The 20226-nt window shown below is 36.8% G+C and overlaps 2 protein-coding genes across 2 annotated transcripts; one reads left to right on the top strand and one right to left on the bottom strand.

Moving 5' to 3' along the window:
* The first annotated feature begins 38 nt into the window (after positions 1-38).
* Positions 39-9789, top strand: Xpd (general transcription and DNA repair factor IIH helicase subunit Xpd). The gene is made up of 15 exons (XM_022075812.2): positions 39-188; positions 293-392; positions 475-729; positions 967-1200; positions 1959-2082; positions 2413-2509; positions 3465-3598; positions 4426-4594; positions 4871-5059; positions 5572-5743; positions 6016-6294; positions 7331-7507; positions 8046-8156; positions 8236-8334; positions 9617-9789. The coding sequence occupies exons 1-15, from the start codon at positions 184-186 to the stop codon at positions 9755-9757; spliced, it is 2286 nt and encodes a 761-aa protein (XP_021931504.2). The 5' UTR covers positions 39-183; the 3' UTR covers positions 9758-9789.
* Positions 9790-10713: 924 nt separating this feature from the next.
* On the bottom strand, positions 10714-20091 carry GPHR (Golgi pH regulator). The gene is made up of 9 exons (XM_022075824.2): positions 19925-20091; positions 19649-19812; positions 19123-19229; positions 17648-17873; positions 15779-15978; positions 13822-14003; positions 13347-13532; positions 12926-12991; positions 10714-11521 (listed from the first exon to the last, which is right to left on the bottom strand). The coding sequence occupies exons 1-9, from the start codon at positions 19964-19966 to the stop codon at positions 11321-11323; spliced, it is 1374 nt and encodes a 457-aa protein (XP_021931516.1). The 5' UTR covers positions 19967-20091; the 3' UTR covers positions 10714-11320.
* Between the last annotated feature and the right edge of the window lie 135 nt (positions 20092-20226).

Here is a 20226-nt window from a genome sequence, read left to right as displayed (position 1 = left end):
TGTTACTGTTCCTGATTTTCCTTTTCCATGGTTATAGTGAACAGTGACATATCACTTAATCTGTGGTATATCGGTTTTAAAAGAAAATAAATATTAGAGGGAAACGTAAACAAATGCAAGTGTTGGTGTAGGTTCCCGTTTTCTCTTTATTTTTCTCCAAACAGAAACTCTTGATGTATTAAAATGAAGTAAGTATACTGATTACGAACTAAAAGTCATGTCCAAGAGCTATTAACTATTATCGTACTGAGGTTGCGGTAGACAGTTTTAAGAATGAATATGATATTTTCAGGTTAAGTGTCGATGGACTGCTCGTGTACTTTCCTTATGATTATATTTATCCAGAACAGTTTGCATACATGTTGGAATTGAAGAAGGGACTAGATGCTAAGGTAAGGCAATTACTGAGTATATACCCTTTGCAGTAAAAGGTATTTTCTTTTAATGAAATTAGTGTTCGGTTTATTGTTTTAGGGTCACTGCCTACTGGAAATGCCATCAGGAACTGGAAAGACAGTGTCTTTGCTCTCACTTATCGTTGCATATATGCTTGCAAATCCTTTGAGTGTCACAAAGCTCATTTACTGCTCACGAACTGTGCCTGAGATTGAAAAGGTCATAGAGGAATTGAAAAAATTGATAACATATTATGAGAGAGAGAGGGGACAGAAGCCAAAGATGGTTGGGTTAGTTCTCAGCTCAAGGAAAAATTTGTGCATCCATCCACAGGTACATGACACCATGAACATGAATATTACCTCCTCTTGTTTGCAGAGATTCTGACAATATTATTGTCTTCTGAATATGTAAATAATTGTGCTTTCTAGGTATGAATCTTTATTTCGTGACTCTAAGTTCAAAGGCACAGTCAACATACATGAGAATTACCATTGCAGTGATACTTATTTCAGTTTAAAGCATGAATTTGCATGCACATAAATGTAAAGGTCTTGAAATGTTTACTAGGTGAGCAAAGAGCGTGACGGAAAAATTGTTGATGGAAGATGCCACAGCTTAACTGCATCTTATGTCCGAGAAAGGCACAATTATGATGACAGTATACCCATCTGCTCATTCTATGAAGGTTTTGACATAGAAGGGCGTGAAGTACAGCTGGAACCCGGTGTCTATAGTCTGGATGACTTGAAAGAATATGGGCAGGAGAGGAATTGGTGTCCATACTTTTTGGCCAGATATACTGTGAGTATGCTTCAGTTTCTGATTCCTCTTTTCAGTGTGTTTGTGTATTTTTGCTATTTTCCTTTGCTGCATATTTGTTTATCTGAAATCTGAACTGTAACCAGACAATGTGGATGAGGAACACAGTACTTCATATACTGACAGTGTTGTCTGGGTGTCTGGCTAGTTAGTCATGACCAAATACTATTTTGACATATATACAGACATTTTTATGTAGGATGGAAACCCCTAATAGTTTAAATATCTTCAATAATTCTAATAGTTTCTTCTTCCTCCTCCACCATCTGTGCTCTCACAACTCCTCTTCATCATTTGCTTCCCATGGCATTCCTTCTGTGCAACAGATGTCCTAATCTTCTGATCCCATCTTGATTTTGGTCTTGGACACTTCCCTTTCATACTCTTGTTCAAAACCTTTGGAATTCTCTTCTCCAGCCTCTGCATCCAGACAAGCTCTGGGCCCCACCCAATCTCCTATCCAGAGGGTACCAAGGTAAAGCACGGATGGGGTATCATGCTGACCGCTCACCCCATCTATTGCTGAGGTTAAGAATATGTAGGAGCTATACTGTCTCTCCCCAAGCACCTACATTGTGCGTAGCTGGACAGCATTTTAAATGTAATCTTCATCCCATAAGTATTTTGTATAGAGTGGGATTCTACTATACATGAAGTATGGATTAGTACAAATTTTTGTTTTTAATTGTATTATGTTTTGCAGTTATCACATTGATATAATGTAATTTGGATTTTTGCAGATCCTGCATGCAAACATTGTGGTGTACAGCTACCATTACTTGTTAGATCCAAAGATCGCCGATATTGTGTCAAAGGAACTTTCAAAATCTTCTATTGTTGTATTTGATGAAGCCCACAATATAGGTAATTGCAGTTCATGTTAGCATTACATAATATGTTGTGTGATTTAAAAATGCTGTGACAGCAAAACAGGCGTAACAATCAAGAATGAAGTTGCAAGTTCCATTTTAAGCAGTTCTTCAACAGTGTGGCCATATTAACCACTATCTAAAGAGGACATTTTCTACATTTTTCACCCAAAAGTAATGGTCATCTGAAATTCATGTACTAATAAAAATACTGGATTTTGTTGGCCCAGAAGGGCTTTGGTTAATTCGGTGATGAACTCACAGGTTCCTTAAGCCATCTAGTTGGTTTAGTTAGTTAGTTAAAAATGTTGATTATTTTTTGCAGACAATGTGTGTATTGATTCAATGAGTGTAAAAATCAACCGCAGGATCATAGACAAAAGCACGGCCAGTATACAGATTCTGGAGCAGACAGTTAATGAGTAAGTTACCACTGTCTATCTCTTGAGTTCTTGTAAAATTCAAACACTGAAATATTATTCTTATTGTTGTTGTTATTATTATTATCATCATCATCATCTGCAGGGACCTGGATATATTTGAAACAAAAATTGTTACTCTTAATTGTATTTAACAATAATCGCGGTCTGAGGCATCATGCTTCAGACTGGTGGTACGGAATGCACGCTGGTTTGAGTCTCGGGGAAAGAAATTTCTCATGAGATTTTCGACTGGTGTATGGGACCGGTGCCAACCCAGCATCGTGAGGAAATTTGGGAGCTACAATGGGTAGCATAATCCGGTCAGGAAAACTAGCAATGGCTGGGGGTTCGTCATGCTGACTACACGTCACCCTATATCTGGTTGGATGATCGTTCACCTCTGCTTAGGCATGTGAACATGAGGCCAGCTAGTTGGCTTTGGCTCTCAGAGGGATGTTATGCCGCGGATTATTATTATTAATCTAACTTACTTTCTTTATCAAAATTATTATTAGAAATATACTGATGTATTCAGTAGCAATTTGCCTTTGTGTATTAAACGTCCATTGCAGTTGTGTGATTTTTGATAACCTCTTTGTTACCTTTTATGTTTATTATTGTGTTCTTGTATTTCTCTCTTGTGCTGTATCTGTTATTGACCTTCTGGCTGTTGATACAGCACACTAATAATAAAGAACTGAATTTAATTGAATTATTAGTAATCATGCCACCATGTCAACGCTATGTAACTTCAGCAGTGTTATAAGATTATAAACAAACAGTAGTAATTATTCAGGACTAAGCTAAGCTTTTTAATGTAGGTTTGAATATGGAATGCAGAATCACTTGAAGTGATTCTCATCTCCACTTTCTTACTTCTCTGAAGAGTAATTTGCAGAAAATAAGATTTTTGTAAAATGTGCATGGTAAGTTGTATGTTTCAACTGCCTTTTAGGATGAAAGAAGATGATGCAAAGAAACTGAAAGAAGAGTATCAGAGGTTGGTAGAGGGCTTGAGAGATGCAAGTGTTGCCAGAGAAACAGATGTGGTGTTATCCAACCCTGTGTTGCCTGATGAAGTCCTGAAAGGTACTCCATTAACCTTCTTTTGTTCTTATTGGTTGAAGAGGATCAAATCAGGCTAATCTTTCTAGTACGTTTATGGAACCATGTCCATGGAGCAGAGTCTTTAAGAAGCTGATAAGTCACTCAGGTAATGAAGAAATTTCCTGAATTTTTACGTAACCGGAAGGTTAAATGCCAGGTTCACAAGAGCCCATTGACTGTGTCCAAATCCAGTCCACATTTTCACACTTTATTTCTATGTTCCATTTTATCATCCTCCCATCTCTGCCTTTGTCTCCAAAGTAGTTGCATCAGGTTCTACAGTTATAACATTACACGTATTTCGCTTCCCATGCATCATATATGCCCTGTCCTACCCTGATAATATTTGGAGCAGTGTCTTATCTACATTTAATCGGGGGTGGGGGGCAGCGGTGTACTCTGATATTCTTATTAGTATCGAATTTTGGACTAGGCCAGTGTCCCTGTCCCTTCTTTCTGAAAGAATTTCTACCCAGAATTCTAGACGTAAGCTATATTGTAACTGCACAGCACACAGCAAATGGTAAAACTTGGATTTGTGACTATTCTGATGAGTAGGACCGAAGCTGATAGATAACGTACGTATACAAACATCTATCTGCCAAGACAGGAATCAAACCATTGATCCCAATATTTGCTCTGGCTGTGTACCTTAAATAGCATGGCCACTGTGTTTGGTATAATTATAACTTAATGGCCATCATGAAGAACTGATGTCCTTAAATATAGTTTATAGGTGTAAAGAACCTCAAGTCTATCAACCAGAAAATTCAACCAAAATGTATTCTATGTTGTCATTCCTTCCTCAGAGGTTGTTCCAGGGAGCATTCGAACCGCAGAACACTTTGTAGGATTTCTGAAGAGGTTTGTGGAGTATCTGAAGACACGACTTCGTGTGCAGCATGTGGTATTGGAATCCCCAGCCAGCTTTCTCAAAGATCTTTACCAGAAAGTGTGCATTGAGCGTAAACCTCTCCGGTAAAAAAATAATTTTACTGGTTTAATTTTATGTGCTGTCCGAAGAGTGAATGCAACTCTGCTTTCCCATATGTGCTACATACCATGCCCATCTCAACTTCTGTAACTTGACAGTCCTAATGAATTGTAGTGATTAATACAAATTATGAAGTGCCTGATCCATTTTTTTTCCAATTTACATATTTTGGGTAAAATGTGTTACTAAAATTTAAACAAAAATTACAAATTGGAGAGTATGTAAAAGTAGTTGTGTACAATTTTTCTTGTCTGTTGTAGGTTTTGCCATGAAAGATTAGCATCACTTTTGCGTACATTGGAGATTGCTGATCTCACAGACTTTTCACCATTGATACTTATTACTCATTTGGCAACATTAGTGTCAACATATACAAAAGGATTTACCATTATTGTAGAGCCCTTTGATGACAAAACTCCAACAGTATCAAATCCTATCCTTCACTTCAGGTAGGTACACAAAATGTAAATATAGAATACTAATTCACTTTTCGAGTTCTGATCATGAATGAAAGTTTATAAAATATGATACTCTGTCTGTCCATGTTAAGTGAACACACTGAAGAGATGGTGAAATGAAAATCTAGTGAGATGTGCATATGCCTGAAGACTGATGATTCTCATAATGTCTGTGACATTGGCCGATTCATTATAGCAATATATTGGACACTGTCCCTTGTCTGAGGTATATCTGATAAAATAATACTTTGGAAGTCGGTTCTAATCCTGTCTTCAGCATATTGGTTGTCTTTGTACTGACGGATAGTGTACTAGCCAACTGCTCAGAAGGTCCTGGGTTTTATTCCAGCCATCATGTATAATATTAGAATAAAAGGAATCTGTCTGCATAATGATTCATATATCAAGCATATCTCAGACAGTGGACAATGTCCAACGTAGTTTTGGCACACTGATGTTCAGTCAACATGTGTTGGTGTGACGAGTGGTTAATACTGTTCCAGTTGTTTGGATTCCTCTATTGCTATCAAGCCAGTGTTTGACCGGTTTCAAACTGTCGTAATCACATCTGGGACACTCTCTCCGCTGGACATGTACCCCAAGATTTTGGACTTCCACCCAGTCATCATGAGTTCCTTCACTATGACACTGGCAAGGCCATGTCTCCTCCCAATGGTAAGATGTATGTAAGTGCAGTATGTGCACCCACCACTTTCTAGAATCAAGTCACTGAATAAGTTGACACAGTGGTAATGTGCCTGACATGTTCTTGACATACCCAGCTCAAGCATCAGTTGGGGCAGTTATTCTGTTTGAAGTGTGTCATGGTTTTCTGCAGTCCTTTCTGGCAAATACAAGGGTATCACTACAATATAGAACACTCCTGCTTTCTGTCCTTGGTCTTCCAGTTCATATGAAAAGAATGATCATTATTGTGTGTGTTATAGATTGTTTCCAAGGGAAATGACCAGGTTGCCATCTCTTCTCGGTTTGAGACGAGGGAAGATGTTGCTGTAGTGCGGAACTATGGCCAACTCTTAGTGGAGATTGCTACAATTGTACCGGATGGAGTTGTGTGTTTTTTCACATCATACCTATACCTAGAGTCAGTGGTGGCAAGCTGGTATGACCAGGGTGTAGTTGATAGCTTGCAGCGAAACAAGCTTCTATTCATTGAAACACAAGATGCAGCCGAAACCAGCCTTGCTCTTTTGAACTACATCAGAGTATGTATCCAAGTATTGAATGCTCTAGTTGGCCATAAGTAACTACATCAAAATAATGATAGAAACTGAAGTTCGATACCAGTCATTTGACAAATCTTCAGACCATTCACAGCCTGCATCTCTGATATAAATATTTATGCATGTTCAAAGCAAAGTTGCAAAAATGCACCTGATACCTTTACCATAGGTATGTGGGGCATATTAACACATATGAAAGATGGATTGCATACAAAGTTTTGGTTGGAAAACTTGAAGGGAAGAGACCACATGAGAGAAAATGGTCATCTTCAGACTCACCGCTGTGAAAACCTCAAATCCGACCACATGGGAGATTTAGGCGTAGATGGATGATATTAAATAGGATCTTCTAGAAAATACGGTGTGAACTGGATTCATCTGGCTTAGAGTAGGGTCAATCATTGGGTCTTTCGAAGATGGTAATGAACCTTTGGGATCCATAAAAAGCAGCAAATTCCTTGACCAGCTGAGCGACTATTAGCCTTTGAAGGACCCTGCTCCATGGAATTAGATATACACTACTATGCCTCCAGCATGAATAAGCTCCAGGGCAAAGAAAACTGCAGCAGATAGATCCTCAAATCTGACATCTCACATAGTTGCATTTTCAAGTTATTATCCCCCAACAGAGACAAAAATCTATGCTGTGGTACAAATAAAAATGTTTTTTAACCTGAATACAACATACCAATCATAGTATCCATTTTGTCTGAATAGCTGCTAATTAAAAACCACTTTAGTAACCCTCATCAGCCATGTGTCACATTAGCATACCACTAAACACTTAGCCCCAGGATTAAAATCCAGTTGGCAGCCCCAGAGTAGAGGGGTTTAAATTCTCTAATTCCATACTACAAAGGTTAAAGTATACTAAAATTACTCTTTAATATTTCTCTGACTGACATACAAAAAAAAATATGAATATTAGAAATTTGAGAAATATTCATTCTATTTTGCAGTTTGAGTTTGTTTAGAATGAGGGCTCAACTATCTAATAAGTGAGTCTTGCCTTGTGCAGGCGTGTGAAAGTGGACGAGGAGCTGTGCTGTTGTCTGTGGCTCGGGGAAAAGTTTCAGAAGGTGTGGACTTCGATCATCATCTTGGCCGAGCTGTTCTGATGTTTGGGATTCCGTATGTGTACACACAGTCGAGAATACTGCGAGCAAGACTGGAATATCTCCGGGACCAGTTCCAGGTGAAAAATGATATTTTTCTTCTTTTTCTGGGTTTCTGTCACGTTCATAGGTTTCCTGTCATATGTCAGTCATTTCACTCCCCTTCCTTTGAATGCTTTTCTTCCATGATTGAATTTCTTTAACCCACAATGTTTTCAGATTCTGTTGTCTGTTTTCTATTAGGTGTCCAGTGAAGTAGTAGTTTCAGGCATTAATGTCTGCCAGTTCAGTGCAATATTTTATTTTTTGCCAAGATACCAGTAGTAAACCTGCATTGCCCTGATGATGGAGGCAGCAAGCACCTCTGAAACGTTGGTAAACATCTACCAGACTACATGGTGCAACAACCCAGAAGACAGCCATCTTTGCACTCACCACCATGAAAACCTCAAATCCTACTTAAAATTAATTTGATTCCTCTCTGCTATATTTGGTGCAAAAGATGATGATACAGAAAGAATAATTATGTAGTTGTATGAAATATGTTTGCAAGAAAGATGCACAGTGTCATATTCAGTCAGGTGAATATGGTAAATTGTGAGTGGTACTTTCTTGCAGATCCGTGAAAATGACTTCCTGACGTTTGATGCAATGAGGCATGCTGCTCAGTGTGTGGGGCGGGTCATCAGAGGCAAGACTGACTATGGTATCATGATATTTGCAGACAAGGTAGATGGTTCATTGATCTATCACAGTATTGTACAAGAAGTGCACTTCTATGATAATTAATGTTGCGATTTTATTGCAGAGGTTCTCTCGTTCAGACAAACGCAATAAGCTGCCCAAATGGATACAGGAACATCTCAAAGATTCACTGTGCAACTTGTCTACTGAGGAAGCTGTCCAGGTAAAGAAGAACCAGGACTTGCATCTCAAGATGGGACTTTTATTTGTTTCGAGCTCACCAGCATTCAACAAATGTAGTTCTTTTTCCTGCCCCCATTTTTCTTTTGTTTATTGACATCAGCACAGACCATTTTATGGTGCAGGATTATTAATTAGCCTTAAACCCATAAAATGGTCTGTGCTAAGAAAGTTTTGCAAATGCCTCAGTATTGGATGGATTCTTTGCAGTAACCTAGTCAGTAAGACTTGAGGTTCTCACAGCGGTGAGTATGAAGATTTCTGTCTTCTGGGTTGTTGCGCTGTGTAGTCTGGTTGATGTTAACCAACGTTTCAGAGGTCATACTGCCTCCGTCATCAGGGCGATGAATATTCATGATATTCATCGCCCTGATGACGGAGGCAGTATGACCTCTGAAACGTTGGTTAACATCGACCAGACTACACAGCGCAATAACCCAGAAGACAGAAATCTTCAACCTAGTCAGTATTTGAGGGACATGAGAATTTGTACTAAGAAAGTTTAGAATTTGTATAGGATGGTGCTTGAGAAGAGGGGGACCATGGAAAAAGGACCACAGCTCTGAATCTCACTTTTTAGTGAAGATATCTTTAAAAAAGCTCTTATGTAGAATAAGAACATTTATGTACTTGCTTAATTGTAAGGTCTCGCATGAAAATTATGCTAGATTTCAATGTTAAATTGATAGGAGGCATGAGGTGTAGAGTTCATATGGGTAAAAATTTGATAAGCCAGGATAGCTGAGACAGTATAGTGACTGGATACAGCCTGAATTAATGGTTATCATTTCCCAGCAAAGAACCATTTTTATCTTCACCACAATGTCCAGATGAGCTTTCATTTCCATTCAGCCTTTTATCTAATGGGTATTGGACTTTTTACCTTGGGGTTAAAGCAGGAGAGATGTGAAAACTAACCACTTACTTCCATTTACTGCCAAGGTTAAGAATACATGGAGCTGTACCTCCATCCTTCCACATGTCTGCATGGCATGGTGCTTAATTAAGCATCAGGGGCAACTTTATCCTCACCGTAAATGTGTATCTGGTGCATTTCCTGTTCACTGTGAGCTAAAACAGGGGGATGCTTTTGATTTTGTCTAGAATGTCTCATCAGGGAAGTCCAAGTGGCTATATTCCAGAAGTTTATGTGCCAAAATTATGCACTTATTTCCTCCATTCAAGCTAAATGTTCAGTCTATTGTTCTGCTCTCTAATTTGCTGTTACCAAAGATAATTAGGAATGGATGGTTGTCTGCTTGCAGATTGCTAAACGCTGGCTGCGACAGATGGCACAACCTTTCAGCCGTGAGGATCAGCTTGGTGTGTCACTGCTCACGTTAGAGCAACTACAAAATGAAGAGATGCAAACAAAGCAACAGAAAGCTGCTGAACAGAAACTTTAAGAAAATAAAAATACAGTATCTTACTTTTTTAACTGTTTTTTTCTTTAAATGCAATTGCAGAATGAAGTTATACCAAAAAATCAGTTGTCCCCCACCCCTACTTTCTTAAGTCTGTGTTCTCCAGGCCTCATAATTGCAAGACAATACAACAGGAGTTCATTCACGTCTGAGTACTCCATGGAGTATAGTGTTCCCATGTGCTTGCTTTGCAATCATGCATTTGGTCTTAGTGTCTGATTTGGAAATGTGAAAGGACAGACTTCAAGAAAACTGTTGTGCAGTAGATAACCAATGTAGTGTGCACAACTTATGAAAGATAAGACATAAACAATGTATGGTCAACTTCAGAGGCCAGTAGCTGCCTCTGACTGAAGCTGTCCTTGTGTATGAAATACTGTGAAGTCCATTGTTAATTTGAGCTCTGGAGGACATAGAATAACACCTTTGTTATAACGGAACATGTACTATAAATTGTTGTCAAGTATAACTGGCAGCCTGTGACTCAATAAGAAAGAGTGAATGTGGCCTCAGATTTTAAAAGGTTTAGAACCCCTGGTCTAGAGCAGTGGTATTCAACCTGGGGTACGCATACCCCTGGGGGTACGCGAAGACATCTTGGGGGGAACGTGAAATTTAAAAAAAAATTTTTTTATGATAAACACTGAATAATCAGTAATGTAATTTATTTAGGATGTAGATTATATACTATGTATAACTTGAATTATACACCAACAACTTTGGGGGTACAAAGTTGAAGAGAAATTATATCTGGGGGTACGCGAACAAAAAAGGTTGAATACCACTCGTCTAGAGTATTTATTAAATGCTTAATTTTACCTTGCCTATTTATTCCATTATTCCTCCCACCCTTTTAATATCTATAACAAGTATCCTTATACATACTGTATACTGACATGTCTCATTCATGTTGCCTGACCATGATAGTCCAGCATAAATACATGATAATTTTTTTTATGAAAAGTAAAGTTACATTATTGCATACAGTTCACATATATTCTCAGCAGTAAGACATAACTGAAACTCAAAATACTTTCTCTATTATTATGTCATATCAGTCAGGGTTTACTACTCAGTATATTGATTCGGAAGGCACCCTCAGAAAGCCATGAGATGCTGGACATGGCATTTGGAGTTAACAGCAACTGACATGAGAACCTCAAATCTCAGACAATACACATTCTGGTAATCCATAAGCATTTCACAGTAATGAATCATGTTTGCACTTGTGGCAAGAAAAGAATAATGATTCATTAAGTTGCAGCAGAAGACACATTTCACACAATTACAACTCAAAATGTGGGAATGAGGAGAGTGTCAGTGGGTTCTTAGTCTGGAGCAGACTTAAAATTGAAAATTATTCTTAACGAATTTCAGAAGTGCTCGAGTTTATACAAGGTAGAATTGGACTGTGTAAAATCAAGAAGAGACTGGCTGCTTTGAAGGAATTAATAATTCTGACCAGGACTTCTGGATATGACCTTTTATGCTGTCTTATTATTTTTGAAAAACTGAAGAAGAAAACAAAAACATTAGTTGTTCCAGCTATCCAGCTTCTCCTGCTGCTTGTTTGTGTGCCAAGTATAAGAAACCAATGGATGACAGTGCACTCACAAGAAAAATAACATCAAACCAGCGATGGTAAAAATTAAACTGGAGTTCACCTAACACTTGTGTGATGATGGTTCGGTACTCTGCTGGCATGTTCATCCTCATAAGTAGCACTGATGACACAAAGTACATTCCCTGCAACAACATAATTCTGTACTCCCATTCAATGAAGCCAATGAAATACTGTACTCTAATTAATTTTACGTAGGTATTCTGAAATGTGTTAGTGCACTTCAGTGAACTTACAATACCAAAATCAATTAGATTAACATGCCAAGATCAATCTAACATAAACATAACTTTTAGTGCTACCTGGTGGCAGATAGAGGCTAGCAATGATGGAAAATATGTTTCCTAAATTACGATTACATACCATTTACAGTTAACAAAAACAGCATGCAATTTTTGGCATATGTGGAGATTCAGTGTAATTAAATATTGAGATATATTACACATTTACCAGCATAATGTTAGTACCAGTCCCCATCGACAAATAAGGGATTTATCTGAACATCTGAGGATAAGAAATAGTACAGAAAAAGGTCAAAATATGAAAAAAAGACTGGAAAATGTGGCAACAGCTTTGTACCAGTGTCTTCATGCCATTATTTTTCAGACTTTTTATGTTGTAACTCAACATGCGAAATACCATTTTCATTACATCAGCCAAGACATGCAATCACACCCCCAGTCATGGAGAAGTTGCACGGTAATAGCACCAGTTTTGAGAACCCTCTGGCTGATGACGCAAAAAGACAGAGTAGAAACAAACATTCATATGCGTGACTCTCATTCAGTTCTGGGACCTTTAAAGAGAGGCAACGTAGCTTCCAGCGAGTTAGTTCCAAGTGAGTAACCGAATGGACTGACACGATGACACGTGCAGTACATAGTGTGTGATGAAGCCAGAAGCAGTGTTAGCCAGCAGTGACAAGACAACAGTTATAACCCATGTGGAGCTTGGGCATCTATAATCAAGACTGATTTATAAACAAACAAAAAATACAGTCAATAAAATAATTGTTGTATGCAATGGAAATATACCTTACTGCTAAGTACAACACAGTACAAAGCTTCAGGACAGCATTATGTACAGCAGAGGTTCCCTATGTGTGGTCTGCAGACCACTAGTGGTCTGTGGGCTTCATTCAGGTGGTACAGGTATAATAATAAACTTATTTATTCACATCTTTAACATACAGAGCCCGGTGCGTCAGAATTTTTAAACAGGGAGAAAAATCTTCCAAACCCTCAGCAATTATCAAGTGGTCCAGGTAACGGAACTTTTCGAACAACTGACATAGAGTTTACATCTATATTTTTAATTTCCGTACCGAAATATAAAATTAAAATATAAATGTAATTTATAGACAATTTATTAATATTTACATGATGTAACTTATTTTACTTACCACTTAATCTGTAACCAACTGAATTATGTACTTCCCAAGAACCACTGATGGGTCACTAACCTCATTTTGAGAAACTCTGCTCTGTATCATTGGTAGAAGAGGATTGATTATGCTTGAATTTACTTACCATAATTTGTGCCAACACAAGAACAATGATGTCCGATGACTTACTGCTCGAGATGGCATAGAAGAACTGTTAACAGAATGACACTGGATATCAACTACGTATATGAAACATTTAATATAGAAGAAAGCAAATTTTCAGATAAAGAACTGACAAAACACCATTATACAAATAAATTCTCATTTATTCTGATAAGTTGAAGACATTCTCTGTTATGACAGAACGAAATTTGGTCTTACTTTAAGGAAAAAACATAAAATAAAGATGTTTAAGAACAAAGTGCTGAAGAAATTATGTGGGCCTAATAACTGAAACAGCAGAAGAATATAGATTATCAAAAAATGAGGAACTTGTCCTTTACTCTTCACCAGATATGGATACCTTGACCATAATAAACAAAGCAATGGAACCACAATGTATTTACCTTGGTGAGAGTAAGCAGTAGACCTCTGATGGAAGTGACCACAATGCAACCCACCAAGAAGAAGGAGATGTGCTGAGACCAGAATGTCACATCAATGTTGATTCCAACCCAATGGACTGCTATTTCCATACCTCGTGTAACTGGATCTTTCTTTCCCACACGATCAAAAACAATGTTGATTGTTGACTGCAACAAGGAATATTCTTATAATACCTGATTAAAGTGAATAATGGACTGGACTGGGTGACATCCATACATTAAAATAAATGGACCTCAAGGGAATTGATACAAAACATATTACTTCAAAGCTGAATTCTTTCACACTTATATAGATTAATGTATACTATATTAATTATATTAACATGAATTATAGTTACTTGGAAATTAAAACAGCCACCATAAGATAATCACTTTAACCCAAAGTTTTTACTTGTAAATTTGCTAGAGTTCACTATGAACGTCTTACTAAGCTTACTATGAAAATCTTCCACATGCAGTAGAGAGAGAAGAAGTAGCCGAGGAAGTTGAAGTACTTCCCCTGGAAAGTTGAGGCCCACTGTAATCGTTCCTGCATAATATGCATATCGTGTGCTTCAAGAAACAGTTGCCGACTCAGTTCCTCCAAACCAGCAATCTCTTGTTTCAGCTGCCAAATATCTCAAGAAACATTATTGAGGAAATATTTCTGACTCACATGCAGAAACAAAGATACTGAATTCTGATCCAATCAACATGGGGGGGGGACAACAATTGCAATTACTGAATTTCATGAACATCTGTTGAGGTGAACTGAAGAGCAAGTTATTTTTAAGACAAAAACACAAAAGAGTTCTAAAAAATTCACACTCCAAATGAAGAATCCTCCAATTAGACAATCAAATAGCATGACAGAAAAAAAATGATTTCCATACTGAAATGGCCATTATTAATGACTGCAAAAATATTTGGTGCTTAAATTTCACTGTTAATCTGTCTTTGTAAACTGTTGTTAACATGCTGCAATTGTTCAATAGCCATTTTCAACATTGGTTACCTTTTTTTTTGGGGGTGGGGTCCTTACTTTTATGTCATTTGATGTGAACAACAATCAGGCTATATGGGATGCTGTGGCTAAGATTTGTACCGGAAACACGCATCACCGTTAATGCAACAACACAATAATGAAGATAAAGCCAAGTTTAAAAAAATTGTATTTCTGCATTGTCAAATCATCTACGAATAATCAATATGGTGAATCAATCTCCAAAACATCAAATTAATAAAAATGTAAGATTATATTCATTTGAAATTACTAATATGTATATGAATGAATATTCCATGAGATGAAATTTTCCAAATCATCCAATATGCAGTACAAAATTTAGATGTAATTTATGACACATTCATAACATGAATTCAAAACTTGGTACATAAAGTTCTGAAATGGAGTTGCTTCCAATTTAATAATATTTTCTACAAACAAGAACATGGCCTTATCTTGGAGCACCCACACCAGGTACATTCTCTGATATTTACAATTTATTGAACACAATAATACATGTAACCCATCTCCCTGAGCAGAAAACATTGTCTATTAAACAGACTTACAAACTATCCTCTCTATGAGATACAGAAACATAAAATAAAAAAAAGACAGAAAATCACAGGTAATAAAAATTAATTACTCAAATACTTTTTTACAAAAAGTAAAGTAAAGCTGTCTCACTACACAAACAGTTAATGATGTGCCAACGCCTTAATGACCTACGATATTTCAATGTGGGTAAAAATGCCACTGATATTCATTCTCTTCTCAAGAGTAACATAACAGTTATAACTGAAGCCTGCGATAGCTTTCGTAATCTTGGTCTCTAGTTCATTTACATTTCTTGACAGATAGTGCAGCAGTAATGCCGTACACTTGTGCTCATCGTCAGACGAACTTTGTCTGAATCTCACAGAGTTAATGACTATTTCTGTAGTTCTCTGTGATATTCCTTGCTCTTCACAGCTTAATACTAAAATAGTCCTTTAACTATTTATGTGATGTTTTGATTACAAAGTCATTCTCTCATTCTGTAAGTTCACTAAATTTCTCGGATAAAGTGTGGATTTTTCAATATGACTTCCTCATATATAAATTTAAATCTTGTGAATTTAGGGAACATGCCCCCACCCTGCCTGCTCACACAGTACTGAATCTGTTAAACTGCAGGTCCTCTTATCCAGCTAATATACAAAATATCTCCCAATGGGTACTCATATATCAGACGTGGCCAGGTAGACTGAGGTCAGATAGGTGAAAAACCATAACTAGAAGCATGAGAAAATAATTTAATTAAAGTGAGAGTAATGTTCAACTGAACTGTCATAGCTTTCCAAGTAAGACACATAAAGATTAAAACTAAGGTACATCTGCTCATCTCTCAACATTTTTCTTCAAGAAAGGATACTTTCTCCACTTCCTTTGCTGACAGATGTAGTGACAGTCTTCAACATTCCCCATATACCAGAACTGCCCTGTTTGTTCTGTGCCCCATTTACAACTGAGCCCTTCTTGGCTAAAGCAATGCGTTTCTTTTTCGCTAGGATCATGTCCATAGTCTGCAGCAACCGCTTCTCGATTGCTTGTATATCAGATGGCATAACTGGCCTGTAAACAAAGAATGACGTAATTGACATACATTGCAAATATCTAATCAAATGCTGGGGTTTGAACTGTAGCCAGTTGTGTAACAACACAGAAGCTAGTGACTGCTGATGATTCTGATGAAACCAGTATTTCAAAAGCCATGATAAATTTTTAATTTGTACTTTTTAATTTCTTCACAACTTGATACAAGCTATTTATTATTTATTTAGTGTTCTGTCTGACGGTCCATATGAACAGGATCCTTCCATCCTTTTCTCGGACTGGGACCTGTTCATATACGTTCTTGGCAGATGATCCAGAAGTGGTTTGCCATTGCCTTCTTCTGTGTGTGAATGGAATAATTGTTGGGATGCCACGGAGGAAAACTCCGTGTTGCCTAGACCACGGCCTTGCCCAACACAAGTTATAAATTCGGGCACCGCCAGGAATCGAACCCGAGACCCCAGGATTACAAGGCCAGCGTTCTAACCGCTAGACCACCGTGGCTTATTGATACAAGCTAACACTTTAAAATCGAATTAGTAAACACTTCCAAATTCAAGTACTGTATTATAATACAATAAATATTCAATACACTCTGCCACCTTAATATTTTTCTTAGCTCAAGTTTCAACCGAATACTAACATGAAAACCGCAAATAATCTGGATTACTATTTCAACACTTACAGTGAGAATAAACGAAACTGGGAGCATCTCATTTTAATTACAATAGACATCTGACACTCCAAACAACTTTATAATCAGCCCATGAGAATATTAAGACCTGGGTTACCAGTAAAGATACTAGTAGATGTCTGGAACATTGAGGACAAAATAGTTTACGTTCTTTACTGGTCAAACATCATGATCAAAAGAATAAGACAGTGGCAAGATTTGTGGGTTCAAGGCAGGAAATAAAAGTCTGTAATTAAGGTCAAAATGTTATGATGTGCTTCCTATTCTTACACACCTTTGGCTCCATATGATGGTAAGTGCTCCAGCTTGTGTTAACCAGTGGCGTAGCATCATGGAACACAGGACACAGACCATAAATCCAACTTCTTCTTCTGAAGAAAGCTGTGGAGGATGCACAATCCAAAAATAATAAAAAAATTAAGAACTATTAACATGTGTGTGGGCAAAGTGCAATATTTTTGTTTTAGTTCCGAGTACCACAATTCACAGTCACACTACGCCACTGGTCTTAAACTATTTTACGGAAAGAAAAAAGAGCACTTACCTCCCTCATTGGTCTCTATGTTCAGTTATCTATTTTTGACAATGCTAATCAAAAGCACAGCTATGATACTTACCAGCAATAGACACAAATTATTTTCTTGACAAAGCTAATCAACGGTAAAAATACTCAACTGCATAAATTATTCTCTACTTACATTTTGTAATACATGAACCAAAACAAAGTATTTTCAAATAAATCTTATAGATTAGAATAAAATATATATTTTATTTCAAACACTCAGTTCTTGAACAATTAGCCATCTCTTATAAATTTTATGAAGTTCAAATTTTAATACAGAACCATACAACACTTTTTTTTAGATTTTCCACAGTAACTCGAGAGAAAATTATTGTAAGACAGACACACACACAAACATGATCTTTTATGAGCTCACTTTATGCAGTTGTACAATTATATAAAAGTGCGTCTTAATCTATATGATATAGTACCTCATAAAATAAGCCATGGATGTATATGGATAACTGACAGCACCAAAGCCTGACAGGAGAGCCATAACAGTCACGCCAATCACACCTATACGGCTTATGCCTTGCTCAATGGATAAGATCCCCTGCTTCGGACTCAATATGGGGAAAGGATCACCCACTTTCCAGAAGAGGTAGATATACACCAGCCATATCAAAATGGTCAATGGTTGTATCATTTGCAGTCTCACTGAAACATTCATATTTAAGTCAAAAATTTCTCACATCCAAAACTTCATGACAAACAAAGCTTCATATGTGTTATATACAGTGCTTTCTACATTTGTGAAGAAGTTTCAAAGAACAATTATGATTACGGCATGTAATATTCAGGTTTTATTGTCACCTAATTCCAAAACTAAGTGAGTTTAATGCAAGAGGATCTCTGGTATTATTGATATAATATTTTGTGACATTATTTTTCCATTTATTTAATTTTCATGCTATAATTCACATTATCAACATAATATTTCACATACTAAGATTATGTTTAGAGAAAACTGGATCTAGATATGGAGAGTAGCTGCAGATATAATGAGTAAGCAATCACGGAGAGCCAGACATGGCTTATACGCCAGCGTACAGGTTGGGCATTCACAATAAAAAGTGCTTTACATTATGAAATTTACCACTTGGGACAAGACAGATGCTTTGGAATAGACACAGGAATGAATGAAGGTATAGAAATTCAGTCTTTGAAGGTTAGAAACTTACACATAACAGTTGATACAGTAGCACTGGATACAGTAGTAATGAATACAAACTGGTTAACTGAGGAGGGCAGTTGTAAAAATGAGGAACTAATTATATTAGTAGGAACAGTTTGGAACATATTTCCTCATGGATAGTAAAGTCGGAAAAGCAGCTGAGTAGAATTTATTAATAACACACAGAAAATTATTCAGCTAACTGAAAAACCCATGTTCTTTGAATTCCCCATGCAGAATCCCATTCCAAATTCCCTATTACCAACCAAATGGATGAAGATCTGAGAACCCTAACAAACTATGGCATGAGACCATAACAGGTCACTGGGGTTTAAGACAAGGAAGGCTTATTGCTGTAATTTGTTTTTGATGTGATTTATTGTTACTACTACAACAACTACCATGGTTATGATGAATTTGTAAAATAAAAGATGAAAGAATTTTGCAGGAATGGGACTGAAATAATTGGCAGTTATAAAGCAGAACTGGGAATCTATAAGAATGGGGATCCTCAATGAAAATTAAGTTATAAATTTCTTACTGTAAAATAGTGTTAACTATAATTACATAAATATGGTTACCCACCAAAAATTGGCAACACAATGAAGGTCAGTGGCAAATATAAGTATGAAGTAGTCTGTGGGATTATGGATAAGTGGATTTTGTCATTTGGCTAGTAGATTTAAGTTATATTTTTGGAACTCTACTGATAATCTATGCAGTCACACTTACCAAACCTTATGTTGCTCACTATGAAGTATCCTATGTAAAATGGAATGAGGACAATTACCATGAAAAGCATCACATACAGCACGAGGTTCCAATGGAAATAACGAGAACTGTAAACATAAAGTTAATCATCTATTCATTTACAAGGTAGAATTAAAATAATTCAAAGTATACTTCAAGAGTTTAAAGCCTAGCATTCTATGGCAGCATTTGAAGGCAAATGTATGCAAGGATATAGGCTTTGTCAAAGAGAACATAGAAATCTTTAAATGTTTTCCAAACTGTTGGGTGTTTTTATGGTCCAATTTAAAATGATAAGGCTTTATAACATCAGTACCAAACCCAGATTATAAAGCATTTTCATTTCATTAGATGAAAGAGGCAATAATTTATTGAACCTACATAACAGTGAAAAAGCAACCAATGCTTTTTATGTTTGCTAGTATTATGGCATTAAACTCTCCATACTAAATCTCTCTCGTACTAATCTTCAACTACGCCAAAATCCTACTGTGCACAAGTCACTTACCTTGAATCCAAAACTCCAAGAATCTCAAAAATTATTAGTTCGAACATGGTGCATGACAATGAAAAGGTCACTGAAAATATAAGTTGCACTAATCTATGACGGACCTCATAGTCCCGAAATAACTTCTTGACAAAAAATACCCAACCACCTACGAAGAAAAATACCTGCAAGGAAGAAGAGTGATAGTAATAATAATATTACAAATTTCATTTGACACGACGGGTCACCAGGATCTGGTGCGAAATAACACTGTTCAAACAATACGTCTAAATTTACCTGTGTTACAAGAATAACTAGGGTATCTTCTATGAAACCCATATTATTAATATATATATCAATTATAACATAAAACAAGAATAATATGTGCTCTACTTTTTACACGCCAGATCTTATATCACAATCCTGTCTCTTGTTCCGCCCGGTTAACATTTGCTGCCAATCGAACTACAAGCAGGTTGTAAAGTATTTTTACATTATCAAGGCTCTACCTATCTTCCAAAAATACAATATTGCTAAAATAAACAATTTATGCATTGGATGCTATATTTTCAACTGTAATTCTAATACGGACATATATA

The sequence above is a fragment of the Zootermopsis nevadensis genome, unplaced genomic scaffold (assembly GCF_977971745.1).
Source record: "Zootermopsis nevadensis isolate Lab colony 2312 unplaced genomic scaffold, Znev_1.0 Znev_ptg000007l, whole genome shotgun sequence".
NCBI lineage: Eukaryota > Metazoa > Arthropoda > Insecta > Blattodea > Termopsidae > Zootermopsis > Zootermopsis nevadensis.
Note: the sequence above shows the minus strand (reverse complement) of the source record. Positions and strands in the feature narration are given on the sequence as shown.